Here is a 19,865-nt window from a genome sequence, read left to right as displayed (position 1 = left end):
AACCTCCTGGCTGGGCGCGGTGGCTCCTGCCTGTAATCCCAGTCCTTTGGGAGGCCAAGGTGGGCTGATCACCTGAGGTCAGGAGTTCAAGACCAGCCTGGCCAATGTGGCAAAACCCCATCTCTACTAAAAATACAAAAATTAGCTGAGTGTGGTGGCACGTGCCTGTAATCCAAGCTACTCAGGAGGCTGAGGCAGGAGAATTGCTTGAACTCAGGAGGTGGAGGCTGCAGTGAGCCAAGATGGCACCATTGTGCTCCAGCCTGGACGACAAGAGCAAAACTCCCTCCAGAAAGACAAACAACAACAACAAAGCAAACAAAAAAACCCTAACTTTCTATCAAACTAATATAACAAGGAGACAACAAAATCAAGATACAAAATATTTCAATAACAAATCAACAAATTTGACATCATGGGCATGTATAGATAATATCCCTGACAACCGCCAATTCCATGTTCTTTTAGAATGCATGGGAATACTTACAAAAATTGGGACAGAAGAAATCTCCTCTGCCCTCCTACCCCTGCTTCTCCCTCTACCTGCTGATAGCAACAAAGGCCACAGATAAGGGAGTTTTCTTTAGAAGTGGAACACGAAGTATAAGTTGGGTGACCAAATTTAACAAATAACAACACAGGATTCTCAGTTAAATTTGCATTTCAGAGAAACAAAAAATGATTTCTTAGTATAAATATGTCCCATTTTCATGCTAAAAAATAGTGTGTGTGTTGTTTCTCTGAAATTCAAATTCAACTGTGCATCTAGTATTTTTTCTGGAAACCCTAATCATAGGAGAGAAGGGATTGTCATCAGAGAGATGTCTGGAGACTCCTCATCTCTTCCCTGAACTAAAGGTTTGGTTGGGGCCCTTGGCTCAGTCATGCGACGTGAAGAGCTGATCCATGGGGAGCTAGGAGAGTGAACCTTTCTTCGGGGTGCCTTCTGCCCTTTGCATGGTTCTCCCTTCAGCAGCCATGGCCCAGTGCTCCCCAGCGCCCTGACCTCTTGGCCTTGTGAAGGCATCACATCCTTCCATTCCACCCACATTCCAGCCAGGCATGGGCACAAGTGTAATCAAGACAACAACAAACGCAGGCATGATTTGCAAAAACACAGACATTTTAACTTTAATAAGTTATAAAAGTAAGAGTCAGATTTTACATTACAGAACGAAAATGTATTGATTGCTGTATCGGTAAGCCAGAATTTTGTGATTTGAGTTCAGCACCTTGATTCAGTATGGTGGCTACCTGTCATACATGAGGGAGGAGGATTGTAATGCTTCATCTGCTAAGATGTTGCTATTGAGCACCATTTATATACTCAAAACAAACAGAAAAACCTTAAAATACAAACGAAAGGCTTATACATGAAATTCCATGGGTTTTCCAAAAGGAGTAAATCAGAGAACTGGGTCCCACAAACCTAACACGAGTCTGCCCACTAATGAGAAGTGTGTCAGGGACACTGTTGCAGATTTTCTAGTGCAGCGGAAGGTCTGAGTCTCATCATGCGGTTAGAAACTCAGCTGGAAGACATCTGTCTGCCTCCTCTGGGCGTCAGGAGCCTCTCAGATGCAGAAGCTGGCTTGCAAAGATCAAGACTGTCACTAAGCCGGTTCTCCAAGTGGTCCCCAGCTCAGAGGAGATTTGCATCGTTTCTCAGAGCCCGGTCAACGTTGCCATTCCTTGGACAGAGAGACTTCTGAGGACCATCCGGCTCTAGAGGACTCTTTTGATACATGGCTCAAGGATTGAGGATGGCATATAGGGTCATGGCCGTCCGTCCCAGAGGGCACCTTGCTCCCTTCAGCAGGAGACAGATGCCCAGGGAATGCCCCAGCTGGGCCTCTTTCCAAAGGCTTCCAGCCTCAAGCCAGGAAGCCCTGCTCTGCTGAGATCTAGGAATGGAGTGTTCCATCCAGAGGCCCTTAGGCTGGGTAAACCGAGTCACACTGTCTGCCTAGTGTTAGTCCTGAATTTCCTCCATATCCTAGGACAGACCCAAGTAAGAACCGCCCAGTTCTTCAGCCTGTGAATAGCACCAACTGTCCTGGGTTCAACCAACAATGGAAAGCCTCAGGCTCCATTTCCGAATTACAGAGGCAGGATTGCACACATGCTCTAAACCACATCTTCTTAAGGAAGGGGTACTATGCGAGATACTCAGAAAGGTTTTCTCCAGTTTGGTTCTCCAGAAGACACAGGGACAGTGCGCAGCATGTGTGGGATGCAGTGACGGAGGGCGGGAGGCTAGCCATTGAGGTGGAAAAAAGCATCAGCCCAGATTCTGTCCTTGCTGGTTCCTACATCGTCATTTTGTCCCTTGGATCATACACACAGACCCCCCACACATGTGCAGCCTCAGACAAACATATTTAGCACCTCAAAACTCAGTAGAAAGTAGCCACTATGCTATTATCCTGAGCCTCATCCATATAATGGGGAAATAAACAAGAACAAATTATCGAAGAATGAGGATTGGTGAGAGTACACAGCCTCTACAAGTTTCTTAAAAAGGAAAAGCTTAAGAATTATGTGTCAGGCTAAGCCCAGCTAAGGAGCTAATGTGCCCCCTGGGTCTTGTAATCCTGGAAAGTTTAAGCTTCACTTTCATAAAATACCAATGCAGTGAGAGAGGTAAAAACGAGCCACTCTTCTCCCATCCACCCCCACTCCCTTCCTCTTATTTCTCTCTTACTTGCATCTTGCTCACAAAGCACCATGCTCTGGAAAATAGGAGCTATTAAAGTTTTCAAGGAGCAAAAGATAATGTAGGCTCTCCCCATCTCCCACCCTATGCCCCCATCAGAGGCCACATTTTGCAGGTCACTGCTGGGTTCTGGAGCTTCTAAGAGACAGAGGCGAGAGTAGGGCAGGGCTGGACAGGGAAAGCCCATTCCCAGCAAGCAAGCAAAGCCCACAAAGCCCAGGATCCCGAATCCTTAGGCTTGGCCATAGGGAGATTCCAGGCCCTTGAACTGCTCACTGAACCTTCCCAGCAGAGCACGTGCCTCCCTCATCCTTCTCAGGTACTTGGGGAGGGAAGAGGCTCTCTGGGGAGCCCTGAAGCCAAGGTGGCCAGGAAAGAATGCAGGAGCTCTTCCCCCAGAGCCTGGAAGGCAGCCAGCAAGGCCAGGACTAGTGGACAGGGGAGAGGCCTGGGAGGACACCCCACTGTTTTCTTGGCATGGACCCTGTTTAGACCTATCCTTATGTCCCGTTATAGGATTCTCATTACTTTTGCAGGTGAAGAGGACAGCTGCACAGCTCAGACTCGGTGGAGACATTCAGACGCAGTACAACATGAGCACCAAATAGGTCAGATGGCCTTTAGTTCTTAATTAGCAAGACTGCATCAGGCCAAGCGGAGGCCTCCTTAAAATATTCTGAGTTGACCTTTAAAGATTGAGTTTTTTCATGTGAAAATCTAGACTTCTTCCAACAAAGGACACTGTCTGGCAAGGCCAGGGAGAGCGGAGCAGAGATACAGATTTCACAGTGGCAGCAACGGCCAGAGCCAACCATCAGCTCCAGGTAGGTGTGGCTGTCAGGGTGGCCATGGTCCCCAGCGGGCCACTACACTCACCCTGGTCACCTGCCTGGCCCTGGAAGACCATTTGAGTTCATCACCTCCACTTCATTGTACTCATCTTGGCAACTGGTCAGTTATGTAGTAAATCACCATTTCTCCTAAGAGTCCCACAGGCTGTGTCTGGGGATCGCTAGGGAATGTCATGCATCACCATCAAGGAAAGATTCCCAATCACTGCTTAGCAACTTGGGGCCTATTTTGTTTCTCTCAGAGTGATCCCTCTTGCCCTGCCCTCACTGACGGAGGCTGTAGAGCCTCTATATTCCTCTCCACTCCACACACCCGACACCACTGCAGGATTTGGTCGCTCCTGGGCTGGGAAGCACGTGTGCTAACCTAGTTACCACATGCTCACGCCTATCTTCCTTACATCATTCCCCCTCTTTGTTTTCTCAAAACCTTTTGGAATCAGGAATTTTGACTTCATCTCCATGACACAGGATGTGCTATCCCATGGAATATCTCTATAAGCAAGAAAAAATGCTAGTGATGCTATCTTTCCATTTTATTAGAACTTTCCGAGCATCTCTTTCTTCCGCATCTCGTCAATGAGCTCTTGGATTCTTTGGTTTCTGGTCTTTTCATATGGGCTCGGGCGTCGAGGGATTAGGTTGGGTGGCTGGACTTCATCTTCTAGGCCATGGATTTTGTAGGGTTCATCTACAGCATTGGTTTCTGGGTGATCCTCTGTGGCATTGGTGCTGGAGGCATTGAGAGGGACATCCAGGGGGGTGCTTGGTGATGGCTGTACCTCCGTGACTACAGTGGGCACTGGGAGGGTGGGCATGAACACATCAATGTCGTTGTGCTTCCCAGGCGGTGGCTGTGTCCTGCCCTCCACGCTGGTGAGGTTGTTGTGCAGGTCACAGGACTTGCAGCACAGCTTGTTGTAACCTGGGATGGAGCAGTAGCGAGACAAGACTTCCATCCTACAGAATATTGACTTGTCGCCTTGGCAGTGGCCTTCTGAAAGAGAAAAGTGGGACAGATAACCAAAGGACAAGATAAGGGGGACTTTGTTCCCCCACAGGGTGCAGCTTGCTGGAGGAGGCATATGGAAGAGCCCAGAGACAGCACAGAGGCAAGTGAGCCCAGGCAGAAAGTCTGTGTGGGTTCAGTGTCAGAGCATTCCCAGAGCAGGCAGCGTCCAGGGACCCCTGCCCTGAAGTGCTGACAGAAGCTGTGAGCAAGGCTTCCCTCTTCCAAGCAGGCACCAGCTGAACCTGGATGTTTCAGTATCTCTTAAAGTTTGAGAAAGAAATGAGGCCTGTTTGTTCTTACAGAGTGATTCCAAACTCATCTTAAGGAATAGGACATCATCACATCTTCACATTTGACATCCCAGTGGTAACCCCAATGAAATTCTGTGGCAAGGCTTGACTCTACAATAATCTATAAGTAGTAACTATAACAAAATTAAACCTAGAAGAGTCAATTCCTAAGACCCAATACAGCAAATCCCAGTGCCGCTGTGGCCCTGCCATGCTCCACAACTCCCTTATGTTGCTCCCATTCTGACCCAAATGCCCCAGATGATCTTTTAACTGAACAAAGCCTAAGGGAAAGTTAAAAATCACCCAAACCTGCATGGGCTCTCTCACACTTGCTTCAACTTACCCGACAGCCTCACATCAGCCTCTGCTCCATCCCCCTACGGCACCGCCACCTTGCGTATCCAGCCATTTCCCAAAGAAACATGCTGCCCTCACATAGATTAATCCTTCCACCCTGCACATCCTTCTCTTTCCTTTCCACCCAAGAAATTGGTCATCTGTGGTCCAGCTTGCATGGAGAGCCCCGACTCTTCACAGAAGCCACCATTATCTCTCACTTTCCACCCAGCCGTCTTCTCTCTGGCCCATCTCGACCTCTGTCTGCAGCTACGTTCATTCAACCCATCACCTCTTCTTTTGCTCACTCTCTCTTTACCCTCTGTCTTCTTCCCAAGTTTTCGCCCTTTCCCTCTCCCCACCCTCTCATTCCACAACACAAAAATTAAGATGATTTTTAAAAATTCACTCAAGAAGAAAGAATAAGTCATGTTACAGGAGATACTCGATCCACTATAAATTTCTAATCACTGACCTCCATGAGCCCAACGCCACCTGTTATGGTCTCTGCTCAACAGCTCTCTACTCTCCACAGTGATGACTTCAGACCTTTCCCACACTAACCCCTGATGTGCCCTCCTTTTCCCTCACTCTCCTTAGTTGAACTCATCTACTATTGAAAGGAAGGAAGGAGGGAGAGGATGAAAGGAAGGAGTAACTGAAGGAAGGAAAGGAAGGAAAAAAGGAAACGGAGGGAGGGACAAAAAGGAAGCAAGGGAGGGAGAAAGGGTCAGGCACTGGATGGGAGCCACATCTTACAGTTATCTCATACACCAACATATGGCACCATCTACACCTGAAGCTGTCCAACCCGTTGAAACTCCCCACAATAACAGACAAGACCCCCCTCCTCCCATCGAGGGCCAGTGGTTCTGATGTTCTCCTGCTTCTTAATGGCCACTGCTCCAACCTGTAATTTTCCCTTAGAAGCTGGTGACAGACCACCAGCCCCAAACCCCTGAAGCTTCAGACTTGCTACAAGCCAAATCGACCAAGCGCCTGTGGGTCCCAAAAGCCTCTGAGGCCCAACCCCCTGCAGCGTGAGCTTAGGGCTTCTGCTGCACCCCCCACCCCCCGTCTCGGTGCATGGTGTTTCAGGCACACAAGCCAAATACCTGGCTGCCCTGTCCTAGACACTCTCAGATATGCTCTTGTTCCGCCCCCTCTCCCACCTCCACCCTGGCTGAGCTACCTCTTGGCTGCACTATGGGAGGGTTCTGTGTCCATTCTTTACCCATGTCATCTAGCTATCCTGCTTCAGGCAGAATGCTGTTTTCTCACTGAAGATGTGACCACGGCACACTCCCCCCACCCCCTGCCCTCACTTGAAGCCCCTAACCTGTCCCCTTCCCCTCTCCAGCCTCCCTCTGGCCTTAGACTCCTTGCTCTGCATGGACCTCCTTCTGGCCACAGGGTCTTTGCACATGCAATGCCTCTGTCCTGCCTCTAGCTACCACCCTTCCTCCTTCAGGGGCAGCGGGAGCACATCTTCCTCAGGCAGGCATCGCCTGACCTCCTTGAGCAGGTCTCTGCAGCACACAGTCTCAGTGGCTGTGCCTTCCCAGATGCAAGATTGCTCACATCTAATTTTCAGATAAGTGACTAGTGCCAGACTTTTTCATTATCCTGAAAGCTCCGAAGGGCAGAGCCCCAGAGCCTAGAACAGTGAACCAAATAATGCATAAAGGCATAAGAAAGATAAGATATGAAAAAGATCAATGTGAATAACTGAGGAAGTTCAAAACAGGTAAATTTTGAACCTGAAAATAGCAAAGCTCTAGGCAAGAAGAACGCAGACAGGCCCATGCATCAGAGGGCGCCTAATTTTGGCCCTGAGCTTCTAAGCAGCCAAAATAAGGAGAACACATGACTGGCTGCAGGGTCCACCATGAAAAGGGAGTTAAAACCCATCAGCCATTAGGAGAAGCGGGGGTCTCCCTGACACTGAGCCCAAGAACCATGCTCACAATGCCAAGGAGGAAGGGGGAGGGCCTGGTGCCCAGGGGAGATGCCAGAAGTCAAATCGGAAGATCCTGAGATGTGGCTGTCAGGATTTTGCAACTGGCAGAAGGCTTTTCTCAGATAAAACTCTTACATAGATGCCCAATATATGAAACAGATAGACTCAGACTGCTGATGATAGTGCTGTTTGACGGTGGATGGAGGAGACACAGGGCTCCCATCCCTGCCCCACCCCATCCTCTGCAGCAGCCTGGGAGGCTGAAGGTGTGAAACCACTGAGCCCCACCCTCAGGGAAACACCGGGAGTTCTGGATAAGAGCTGATGGCAGCCTCCCCACCCCCTACCTCACAGGATTTGACAAAGGAGGGAGCCTGGGCCTGATGGTGCTGGGAGGGATACCCCGGCCACACACTGTCCCCTCTCCTGTTGCCCATACTTTTTCCTTCACACAAGTAAGGCTGGTATTACACATTTATCCACATCTCTACTCCCTCACTGTCTCCCCCACCAGGCTGGGATCCCTGAAAAGCAGGAATCACATCAACCTGGTACAGTGGTGGGCCACCTACGGCTAGTGTGCCAAGTCCCTCCCTCCACCTGGTTTTGTAAATAAAGTTTTATTGGATCAGGGCCATGCCCATGCATTTATCTTTTTTTTTGAGATGAAGTCTTGCTCTGTCGCCGAGGCTGGAGTGCAGTGGCGTGATCTTGGCTCACTGCAACCTCCGCCTCCTGGGTTCAAGAGCCTCCTGAGTAGCTGGGACTACAGGTGCGTGCCACCATGTCCAGCTAATTTTCATATTTTTAGTAGAGACGGGGTTTCACTATGTTGGCCAGGCTGGTCTTGAACTCCTGACCTTGTGATCCGCCAAGGCCTCCCAAAGTGCGGGATCATAGGTGTGAGCCACTGTGCCCAGCCCATGCATTCCTTGTTTGTAGCTGCTTTCCCACTCTAAAGGCAGAGCTGAGTCCCGTGACAGAGACCATGTGGGCTCCAGTGCCCAAAATATTTACTACCCGGCCCTTCACAGAAAAGACTGACAGATCCTGGGTCAAATGCATGCCTAGGTCAGAGCCAGGCATGAGAAAGTGCTCTGTAAATGTCCGTAATGTGAGGGGCAGCAGCCCCAGGTGGGGTCCCCCTTCCACCTAGTCTACATACTGGACTTTTAAATTTTTTATTATTTTTATTTTTATCTTTTTGAGACAGAGTCTCGGTCTGTCGCCCAGGCTGGAGTGCAGTGGCGCGATCTCGGCTCACTGCAAGCTCCACCTCCCGGGTTCATGCCATTCTCCTGCCTCAGCCTCCCGAGTAGCTGGGACTACAGGCGCCCGCCACCTCGCTTGGCTAAGTTTTTTTTTTATTTTTAGTAGAGATGGGGTTTCACTGTGTTAGCCAGGATGGTCTCGATCTCCTGACCTTGTGATCTGCCCGCCTCGGCCTCCCAAAGTGCTGGGATTACAGGCGTGAGCCACCTGTGCCCGGCCTACATACTGGACCTTCTATGTCTGATTTTCTCCCAACAGTGGGTGGCATTGCTCTTAGTTTTTAAAAATAAAAATACGTCAATGAATAAATACAAAATTGAAATAAAATCCTGGCCAAGAGCTTGACTATGCAAATATCCCACAAAAATTTCAAAATAGCCTAGAAAAATTTCAAAGCAATCACGACCCACTGATCTTAAAGATACCCCAGGGTTTGTGCATTTTTAAGTATTATCACAGACCACAGAGAACAGTGATGCGCCTGAGGCAATGACTGGTGATGCCTCTCTGCCAAGATGATCACTGTGGTTTTATAATACGTGATCTTCAGCCATTTCCAGCAGCAATTAAGTAGCAAGACCTACTATCTTCCAGTGAGTGACAGTCAACCATTGAGAGTAAACACCGTTTTCATAAACTTAAGTCGCTGTGGGCTACTGCCACGATCTTGGCTACACCTGAACAGCACCTGTATTATTATTTGCTTAGTCATATCCTTTAAATTAACTCCTTTTTAAGCTTAAAATTTGTTTTAGGAGAAGACCTTATACCACCACCACTCATGGAAAACTACTGCAGTGAACAAAGGTAACCCTAAATAGAAATACAAAAAAAAAGTTTTAAGTCCTTTTAAGTCAATTTCAAAGTCAAACTTTAACTCATCAAATTCTAGAGAGAGACTCCTGCCTGCCAAGCTCTGAGCTGAAGGGAAATGAGCAAATGTGAGAGAGGCTAAAGCTGGTAGCAAGTGAGGCTTCTTCCTGAGGTCACTGTAAAGTAGAAAGGGAACTAGGAAGGGACCGCTCAGTGCAGTGCAGCCCGGGCTATGTTTATGCACCACCAAATCACCTTCCATTTCCCATGCTTTGGAAAATGCTGGATGGAGAATACCTCATTCTCATTTCTCAATAAAGGAGTGGTGGGCTCAGGCACCCATGCCAACATGCAAAAGGTCATGCAGCTGGTTAAAAAAGCAAGAGGCACCCTCCTCCAGATGCACCCTCCTCAGCACCTGGCTGTAGGCGGTGTCTCCAGCTCCGGCCTGGGAGCCTCTTAACGGGAATTGCTCCTGACCCATCTCTGGGAAGAAAGACTGAGTGGAGGGAAGCACTGTCGGACCCAATTTTCCCTGATGCTCCTTGTCTCCCTTAAGCTTCGATTCCTTTTGATGACAGTGATCTGAGCTCTGGGCAGGCTGAACTCAGCCATCCCTACCATGGTTACTCTCTCCCCAGGCTAGCCCCTGGGCCTGGCCCTACACCCAAGGCCTGTCCCCATGATGCTGGGCTGCTCCCCACTGTTCTTTCTCATGGTCTCCCACGCTTTCTTCCCCCTTCCTGGTGGGACTCCTCAGTGGTACAGAAAAGGGAGGAGTGAGACTCCCACGGGCAGGACACAGCCCGGGCCCCAGGTCAGGAGGTCCCTGTTGAACCCAGGCCCTCTTTCTGGCCATTGTCAGCAATGTGAGAGAACAGGCCCTGTGGCTGCCTGGGAAGACCTTAAAGACACGGGCAGGCCGGTTGCCCAGAGAGCCGCCACTGCCCTGTCCCCTCTCCCGACCCAGGCTTTCCTGGGGCTGGCCCAGCCCCCACCTGAGAGAGATGGGCACCTCTCCCTTCCTGAACAAGTAGCCCACGGCTGAGAACTGTGCCTGGAGCTGGCGTAGTGACCTGCTGGTGGCTCACGGTGGGTGACCTGGACCAGCAGTGTCTGGGCTACTGACTCCACATTCCCATTCCACAGGCTCTGCTCCCAAGATGAGGAGAAACCCATCTCGGTCCCTTTACCTGACGAGGAGACCTCCATATAGAACCTAGATATTCTTGCGAGGTGCTCATTTGACATGATTCAAAACCCGGAATCACGGTGGAGTGTCTGCACGGTTTGCTATCAGATTTTGGAAAATGCCTGGGGAGGGGGATACACCTTTCGGGGGAGGGGCCCTAAATATCTATGTTGGGCAGTGGGGAGTGTGGGGCAGTAAAGTTGAAACCGGGGTGATTAATGCTACTGAGTAAGGGCCCACAACTCCTCAGTGTCTGGGCCGTCAAAAAGAGAAGGAGCCATCAGCTTGCCAAACCCACGCACCCAGTTTTACGGAACTTTTATTGAGTTTATTTGTGGGATGCATGACAGGAGGTCTTTCCATCATTAGTAAGAATAAAAGGTCATTTTCACAGTCACTTTGGCACACGCTAACGTCTCATAAAAAAAAAAAACAAAAAAACCAGAAAAGCAACGACAATGGAACCTGTAGAATACGTCATTAAATACATACAAAACACTAACAAAATATCCCTGATAAACCAAAGTGCATATGCCCAGGACAGTATTGCACCTTCCCCAGTCGCGCGTGTCGCTCGCATGGCCTCGTCAAAGTTGGAAGTTAACAGTCGTGAGATTAGTACGCAGGTGCACACCAGTTATTTACAAAACAGTAGTCAGAGCCGCAGGGGTAGGGGCCGGCCGCCCGGCAGGGGTGCGGTGTGAACAGAGGCGGGGGCTGGGGTGGAGGGGCGGGGCGGAGTGCTACATGGATCGCGGCTCAGGGCCCGGGGGTCGCCCCCTGGGTGTAAGGCCGCGCTGTGGAGCACCCTCGGGGGCTCCATGCAACAGTCAGCGCCGACTGGCCAGGGGGCATCAGGGCCAACTCCGGTCCGCAGAGAGGGACCGTGCGCACCGCTCAGCCCAGGGAGAGAAGCCGTCTGCACTTGGAAACGTTAACCTTGGCAAAGGTGGATGAACACACCAGCTCCCCTATACCTTCCCTGCCTTTTACCTGGCCCACTTCCCCCTCTGAAGCTGGAGCTAGCAGCCAATCCTGTTACCTTTCAACTTTAAGGCATTTTCTACATAGTTTTTCTAAGCAAAAAAGCAATAAAAATTGAGGTAATTCTGTAGTTGTTCACACTGGTAGGCGAGGCAGGCCCGCACCAGACATTCTCTCCCAGCCCTACGGAGGGGGTCCTGTGCGCGCGATGAGAAAAGGCCATCGGGGCTAACGGGCGGACAGTGGAGGTGGGGAGTGTCCCCAAGCCCTGGCCCGGAGGGACGTGCCCCTCTGCCACCCCCGTGACCGGACCCCCGCAGGGCAGGGCCGGCGGGGCTGTGAGTTGCGCAAAGGCCGGGTGGAAGCAGGCCATAGTTTCACGAGTCAGAAGACACGCTCAGCAAAGGGTCAGCAGCAGCAGCGACAGCGGTGGCAGCCAGGAAGCCCCTGGCAGTGCCGGAAACTCGGGGCGGGGTCCCCGCACGACGACGCAAGACCGCGCCCCCGAAACCCCCCAGGCCGCGCCTCAAGGGTGGGCGGGGCTGGGGGCGGGTTCGGCCCAGACCGTCGCCCTTTGGCCACCGGCCCCTCCTGCAACCACGACAGATCTTTGCCCCTTTACAAGCCATCACCAACCAGGTTCCGGCCCCAGCAGAGGCCCGAGCCCCTGCCACGCCTCGGCGAGGGTGGCCCCGCCAGCAGGCAGTGTGGCCCGGAGCAGACGCCGAGCTCAGAGGCCCGGGAGAAAACGGTCACCCCAGAGCGCGCCAGGAGAGTCAGGGGAGCTTTCCATAGACAGAGAGGAGGGGGGCCCAAGGCAAGCTCCACAGGGCGCAGGGCATGCACTGGAGGGCAGAGGCAGAGTTATAAACGGGTCGGTTACTTGACGAGATCTTCTGGATGGGCGAGTCGGGGTCCGGGCGGGACAGCCACTGAACTACGTAGCTCTTCTTGGAGGGATCTGAGATGTTTCCTAGAGGGAGGAGAGAGGGGCTGTGGCTGCGGGGCACCAGGCTGGGGCCCCCACCCCAGGCAGAGAGGCTCCGGGTCGCCCGGGGTCCTGGGGAGGCCTCATTCAAGGCCCTCCCGTCCCAGCCTCTCCATCACCCCCCACCTGCCCCCGCCCCGGAGAAACGGTCCTCACTGCCAAGTCCATGCCCACCTCCTGCCCCTCCTGACAACATCCTGGGTCTCAGCTGGGTCTCAGCTATCCCGTCTCTCCCGCTGCCCTGGCATGCAGGCCCTGCCGCCTCTTTTCTGGGCCGGCTTCTCTGCCCCTGCACCCTGCCCCTTCCCCAGGTTCCACCTGCTGACTCCAGCTCTGAGCTTCCAGAAAACTTGGACAGAGCAGTGCCATGGGAATGAGAGATCCCGGATCCACCCTCCCCAGCTGGGTGCAGGTGCCTAGACCCCCCAGAGCTCCCTCCACTATAGAAGGGAACTGTGGCAGGCAGGGTCTAGTCGAGCTATGTGGAGACCTCAGACGTGGCACAGGTACAGCATTTGGCCAGGCATCTGTGAGCAGTGGGTATTCTGGTTCTCCTCAAAGGGCACAGAACACACCCTCTACTTACACAGGCACCCCCTACACCATGGGCACCCCCTACACCATGGACACCAGGCACTCCCCAGCTGACCAAGTCCTGCTGTCACCGCGAGTCTGCAGTGACCTGAAAGCAGGCAGGGGCGAGTCAGCTCCACACAGCTCCCTCCAGTTCCTGACAGGCAAAGGTCCCAGACCTGGCCTGCAGCGCTCCGGTTCTCCACACTCACAGTTGCTGTGTCCAGCTACTCTTTGGCAAGAGCCAGATTTGCCTGAACCAAGTCCGACAACCCCGCCCTGGACTGCTGCATGCTGGGAGCAGGGGCAGGGGCTGCAGAGGGCTTACGGGGACAGGGGCCAAGCCTGCAGATCCTTGCCGTCTCAGGCCGCTCCTCTTGGCAGATGCCGAAGCTGTCGTCTGCAGTGCGGCAGAGCACTGGCCGCTCCTGAGTGCCATTGCCACAGGTCACCGAGCACTGCAGGGGGAGAGTCGCCAGGCAGGGTTCACCTCCCATGCAGGGCCCACACTGGCAGAGCTGGAGGAGCCCACGGTCCCCAGGCACATGACCCATGCACTTAGGAGGACACGTGGGACAGTGGGGAGAGTGCGGTTAGAGGCTGCCTTGCCCCACCCTCGAGGGCTGCTCCAATCTCCTGGGGTCTAAAGAAGGGATCCACATGCCTGTCTCTCTGAGCTGTTGTCAGTGCCCATACACAGACTGGCATAGGCCTGGCACTACTGGGATCTCAATGATAGCCTCCCTTCTCTAGCTGGAGGAGGTCCAAGGCCCAGGAAAACCTGCTGTGCCCTGGGCAGGGGTTGGGGTGGGGCACTGCAAAAGCTCTGACTCAGCCTAGGAGGTGCCAGTAAGCACCCCACAGTCCTGGACACAAGGCTCTACCACTGGTGCCCTCACTGGATCCTCCAGCCCCCAGCACCCCCGCTGCTCCATCACACTGACCAGGGAGGTGCCAGAAGGAGCAGTCATGCCCAGTCTTGCCCAAGGAAAATTCTCCAGTCCTCACCACATGCGCAGGAAAAGGCCGACTCAGCAGACCTGTATTGCTTAAAGCCTGCACATTCCCAACAAAGGTCTGTTTTTTTTTTCTTTTGTTATTGGTTTTGAGACAGGATCTCACTATGTGGCCCAGGCTGGAGTACAGTGGCACGATATCAGCTCACTGCAACCTCCACCTCCCGGGCTCAAGCAATCCTCCCACCTTAGCCTCCCGAGGAGCAGGGAGTACAGGCACACATCACCACACCTGGCTAATTTTTTACATTTTTTGTAAAGACGGTGTTTTGCCATGCTGCCCAGGCTGGTCTCTAACACCTGAACCTAAGCGATCCACCCGCCTCGCCTCCCAAAGTGCTGGGATTGCAGGCATAAGCCATTGTGCCCAGTCCTTGTGCAGCTCCTGGGAACCAAGCTCATGGAAGGTTCCACCTATTAAGAGTACTTTTGCACGCTTGAGGTCTTGAGTCACGCAGTACCAGTCGGTCTGGGTAGTTCACACCAATGATGATGGATGGGGAACACCTGCTTTTCCTCTAAAGTCTGAGGTCACATCTATGTAACTGACCCCAGTGAAAACCCTGGACGTCCAGGCTCTGGTGGGCTTCCCTGGTTGGTAGCATTTCACGTGCATTGCCACACATGGGTGCAGGGAGAATTCAGGGCATTTCTGTGACCCCACTGGGAGGGGACACCGGGAGCTTGCGCCTGGATTCCTCCCAACCTCCTCGCCTGTGACTTCTTTTTCCCGATCTACTCTGTAGCCTTTCACTGTAAGCCCCTGCAACTGCGAGTCTGCGAGTCCTGCTTCTGAGTCCGCGAGTCCCGCTTCTGAGTCTGAGTCCCGCTTCTGAGTCCGCGAGTCCTCCTAGTGGATTACTGAGCCTGAGGGTGGTCTTGGGGAGCCCCTGACACATGCTCCTCCAGCTCTGCCAGCGTGGGCCCTACATGTGACTGGGCTGTCAGAGCTCACATCAGCTCTGGTCTGGCCTCGGCTGGCTCTCAGGCCCTGCCTCTAGGACCACCCCCGTAGCCCTTCAGTCCATCCTCATTCTTCCTCCCAGCACAAGCCTAAGCACGCCCTGCTGATCTCCCCTCCTGCAAGTTTGGCTGGTCTCCTAGATACCCCTCCCACCTCTGCATGAGACCCAGGCCTCCCTTAGGATCCTGGAGCCCTGAACATCCCACTGGGCCTTGGAGCCCAGGCTACCCTCAGTTTCCTGGGATTCCAGATGCCGTATCATACAGAAGCCTCTGCCTGTGCAGTAAAGACACACATTCCACTGGTTTCTTAGCACAGCACTGACCGCGTGGCACCCATTGGTGCCGTGAAACCCACGGGATATGACTCAGGACAGGAGCTACATCCAGACCCACATGCCAAAGGGGAATGCTCTGGTCACCTCAGTCCCACCCAAGCTTAGTTTGGGAGCTGAGGACACGGGATTGGGGGATTGCTCACCTGGGACCAGGGCCCGGCTCGCCAACGACCAGGGCAGAGCTCGCGGTTGCAGGCCCGGCGGCTCTCGGGCCGGGCGTCGTTGCAGTGCTTGGTGTGCACGGAGCGGGTGGTATTGTTGTGTAGGGGCTGAATGCAGCGCACGGAGCGTACCTGCATGCCTGTCCGCCCACAGCTGTGACTGCATGGCTCCCACTCGCCTGTGACCCACCTGCCAGGGCAGAGCGGTGCACGGTCAGGCCTCTGCAGCACCTGCAGAACCCACCTGGCTGAGCTCCAGCGCTGCTCCCTGCAGCCCAGGTAGACAGCGAGAACAGAGGGCAGCCTGCTCCCCTCCCCAGTGCACCTTCTCTTATTCTCACTAAGATGCTGGCCATCCAGGCTTGCACAGAGGGGAAACTGAGGCTCAGCTGCTGTAGGTCCTACTGATGATGAGTCCCATGCATTTCACCATTGGGAGACTCTGGTGGAGCTGGTGGCTGCGGAGGGCCCGGGCCTCAAGAGCTTTCCCAGCCTCCTTAGGGTCTGGGCCCTGCTACCTGGCCTCACCTCCTCTGACATCATAAATCCTTCTGGGCAGAGTTCAAGAGCACTGTGGATTCCCTCAGCACCCTGTCCTATGTGGCCCCCACCTGCCCGTTTACCAACCGTCTTCCCCACTGAGGTCCCTGGGCTCAGAAATGCAGCTGGGCCCAGCCCCAGGGCCTGAGCATCAAAGCCACTATTTAAGAAACATCTACCACAGGGCCAGGAGGCAAGCCCCGGGCCTCTGAACCTCCATTTCCCCATCTGGGCATCACTTTTTCTTGTCACCTCTAAGATGCACATAACTGTTCAGTCTGGCGGGTCTGAAGCTGGGGTGCACCTTCTGCCCTGCAGCATCTTAGACTCCATGAAATGTGGCGAGAGAGACTTCGTCAAATGCCTTGGAGGATGCCAGGCCCAGGCCCCACACCTCCAAGCATGGGACCCCTGGTGGCCCCTGGCCTCTCGCCTCTAGTGGGAGCCCGAGCTGGGGGCACTCACACTGGCTGGGAGCACTCCTGCGGGTTGCACGCTCGGCGGATGGCTTTGGGCTTCGAGAGGGCGGCACAGAAGCCGCGGTGCACCATCTTGTGGTCCAGCCTCCGGCGGCAGCCATATTTGGTGAACTGGGACCCTGAAGACAGAGAGCTCGAAGGGGCTTGGTGGGGCGGCACGTCCCACCCACGGGGGCGAGGAGGGGTGGGCTTCACCCACGGGGGCAAGGAGGGGTGGGCTTCACCAGCAGTGCTGGCCTCATTCTCCTGCTAACCCTTGTGATGACGATAAGGGTGGGCAGGGCATCGAGCCTGCGGCTGGCTGGGGGAGGCTTGGTGTGCTCCAGGCGGAGGGGCGGGAGGGCAGGAGAGAGGCCACTTTCTCCCCTAGGCTGCTTCTCCTTCACTGGGCTCCTGGGTCAGAGTGGAGGCCCTATTTCCTCTCTACTGCTAGGGCACCACTTCTATCTTGACCTCACATGCCCAGCAGGCCTGGTGCAAGCCAGGACCGGGTAAGCACTGGGCCCGCAGCCCACATGCTTCCTCCCACAGGCCTGGAGCAGCTGTGCTCAACCTGGGTGATTTTCTCCAGCAGGGGACATTTGGCCATGTCTGGGACATTTTTGGTTGTCACAACTGGGGGAAGGGGTGCTACTGGTATCTCGTGGGCAAAGGCCAGGGATGCTGCTCGGCACCCTGTGTCCGGTAGACAGGACAGCCCCCATGGCAGAGAGTGACAGAGCCCAAAATGTCAGTGATGCCCAGACTCTGAAACCCTGGCCTGCTGGGTAAGACCAAAGAAAGCACGGGGATAAAGCCCAACCTCCTCTGGGTGCCTGGAGGCATCAGGAAGCAGGGGCTGGGAGGCTGACGTGGTGGAAAGGCGGTGAAGGGGCTCAGGCGAGGAGAAGCCTGCACAGAGGACCCAAGGGGGGACGCGGTGTGTCCAGGAAAAGCCCTCAAGGCCAGCGTGGCCAGGACCTGGGTGTGAGGCACAGGGTGGAAATATACCGGGGGAGGCCAATAAGTTGCCCCAACCCTGGAGGCCATGAGGAGAATTTTGTTTTTTATCCTGAGAAAGAGAAAGCTGCTGAAGCCTGTGACACCAGGAAGAGACACTGTCTGATGCGTCCCCTCAAAAGATCACTTTAGAATGAGAGTGGACACACAAGGGCCAGTCCAGAGGAAGGTGCCAGGACCAGGGGAATGGCCAGGAAGACGGGAAGAGCAGACAGGCCCAGGAGATTTGCGGGAATCACCAGGAGTGGATGTGCTGATGAAATCCAGGCCTGGTGTAGGGCCAGGGGTGCACAGGGACCCCGGAAGAGGACCCTTCCATCTGCCTGGGCCAGGGAATGACCCCACCTCTTGGTGAGCTCCTTGTTCTCTAGGTGTGGGCTCAGCATGGCATCAAGGGAGGTCTGTCATGGCCACTTGCCTGGTATTGCCCAGCCCCCAGGAGCAGTGAGCATGCAGGACAGATCAGTGCTTCCTGTCCACCTCTGTGTCCTACGTCTGGGGTCCAAGGTGGGTAGGACCCCTCTGTGCTCAGCCCTGCCCCAGAAACATCTGGGAGGCTTTTCCCAGTGAACAGAGGGAGAAGCCTCTGGGGGTATCATCTGCACTGCCAGAGTCTTGCCTGTGCGATCCTGCCAATGCCATGGCGTGATCCTTCTGAGCCGCCCACACATCAACCTCCCTCCAGGCCAGCCTGTCACCCCCACACTGAAACAGGCCCACAAATGCATACATGGTCCATGCCCCACACGCCCTTTGGCTACCTTGGACCCAGGGCCCCAGCACCCACCCTTCCTGCCCACCCGCTGGCCCCTCCAGTGCCGCGAAGCCCTCATCCACCCAGGCAAAGGTCCCTGCTGTGGCTCCTCGGTCCCTGCTCACGCTGGGCCCCACCCCAGGGAGGCTCCCTACCTTCTCATGGCCACCCTCATGTCACCCAGGTCCCCAACTCTGAGACCCCCTCACCTCCGCCACAGGGCTTGGAGCACGGAGACCACTTCTTCAGGGCCCACTCGTAGACCACAGAGTCATCTTCCAGGACATTGTTGTCGTCGACATTGAGTGAGTCTTCATGGATCATGTATTTGTACGTCAGTGAGACCCGGGTGTCTCCCGCCGGGATGACCTGTGCCAGCCCAAGAGGCCTTGATGTGCCTGGCCTGCCTTCCACGCTTCCTCCCCAGCCAGCTTAGGAACGGCAGCCGAGGCCGACTCCAGAGGAGTCTCATCAATCATGGTAGCTACCCTACCATCCATGAAGTCGCCGGGAACACCGCATTCATGAACACAGAACCTTTATCCCAGGGGGCACAGGGAGAGGTTCCTGTGAGCCTCTGTCTCAACATGTTTTTGTTAACTGATCAATATATAACCTGGTTTTATGTGTGAGTCTGTTTATTTTTCTGTTTGTTTTTGTTTTTGAGATGGAGTCTCGCTCTGTCACCCAGGCTGGAGTGCAGTGGCACGTCTCAGCTCGCTGCAACCTCTGCCTCCCAGGTTCAAGCCATTCTCCTGCCTCAGCCTCCCAAGTAGCTGGGACTACAGGTGCCCACCACCACATCTGGCTAGTTTTTGTATTTTTAGTAGAGATGGGGTTTCACCATGTTGGCCAGGCTGGTCTTGAACTCCTGACCTCGGGTGATACACCTGGCTTGGCCTCCCAAAGTGCTGGGATTACAGGCATGAGCCACTGCGCCTGGCCTATTTGTGAGTCTGTTTAAAGACACTTTATTTGATATTGACTGTGATTCATTAACACTGAACTCACAGTCAATAGCACTGCAGCCCATGCCTGAACGAAGCTTATTCAACACATGTATTTTCTTCTTAAGACAACACTACTTCCTGGGCCTAGGAACACTGGACAGCACTTCAGCAATAGGCTCGGGGTGATTTTAAACAGTGAAATCGCCCCCAAAGTAGCACAAAACGTGACATATGTGACACTCAACACGCTGCAGAAAGAATCCCTTTGTGGGATGAGAGCGGAAACAAGCAGACAGCGTGCCGAGTTGCTCCCACCTCCACTGGGAACACATGTGTCAGGGAACTCACACTTCACCACTCTGTGCATATCCATTTGGGGCTCACAAATCAATGTTAGTGAGCAGGTGAATTTGCAAATACCGAAACCGCGAGTACCGAGGACCAACTGCTCACACACTGATGCAGGCAGGTCACCAAAGGCACTTCCAGGGGGCAAGAAGTCACTGCAGGTGAGGCGGGCAGGGTGGCATGGGGCACACTCACTGCTGCACCTGCTTACAGGTGCACCCACGTGTGGAGTGCTGGGGGCTGGCAGATTAACCCCAATGCCAGCATGTCCACCTTAGGGGAGGGGCTCCAGAGCACAAGAGCCTTATTTGTGATGTGTATCTTTTT

The 19,865-nt window shown here is 53.9% G+C and overlaps 1 protein-coding gene across 1 annotated transcript in view; it reads right to left on the bottom strand.

The window, feature by feature from the left end:
• Positions 1 to 1,102: 1,102 nt before the first annotated feature.
• The window catches only part of ADAMTS2 (ADAM metallopeptidase with thrombospondin type 1 motif, 2), a 244,122-nt gene continuing 225,359 nt past the window's right edge, over positions 1,103 to 19,865 (bottom strand). Inside the window, exons 19-24 of the mRNA XM_011960174.1 lie at positions 18,450 to 18,609; positions 16,474 to 16,606; positions 15,451 to 15,658; positions 13,319 to 13,448; positions 12,313 to 12,402; positions 1,103 to 4,564 (exon numbers count right to left, since the gene is read on the bottom strand). Of these exons, the coding sequence (XP_011815564.1) occupies positions 4,107 to 4,564; positions 12,313 to 12,402; positions 13,319 to 13,448; positions 15,451 to 15,658; positions 16,474 to 16,606; positions 18,450 to 18,609 (1,179 nt within the window). The 3' untranslated portion in view covers positions 1,103 to 4,106. The remainder of the gene's footprint in view (positions 4,565 to 12,312; positions 12,403 to 13,318; positions 13,449 to 15,450; positions 15,659 to 16,473; positions 16,607 to 18,449; positions 18,610 to 19,865) is intronic.

This window comes from Colobus angolensis, unplaced genomic scaffold (genome assembly GCF_000951035.1).
Source record: "Colobus angolensis palliatus isolate OR3802 unplaced genomic scaffold, Cang.pa_1.0 Scaffold509, whole genome shotgun sequence".
Taxonomy (NCBI): Eukaryota; Metazoa; Chordata; class Mammalia; order Primates; family Cercopithecidae; genus Colobus; species Colobus angolensis.
Note: the sequence above shows the minus strand (reverse complement) of the source record. Positions and strands in the feature narration are given on the sequence as shown.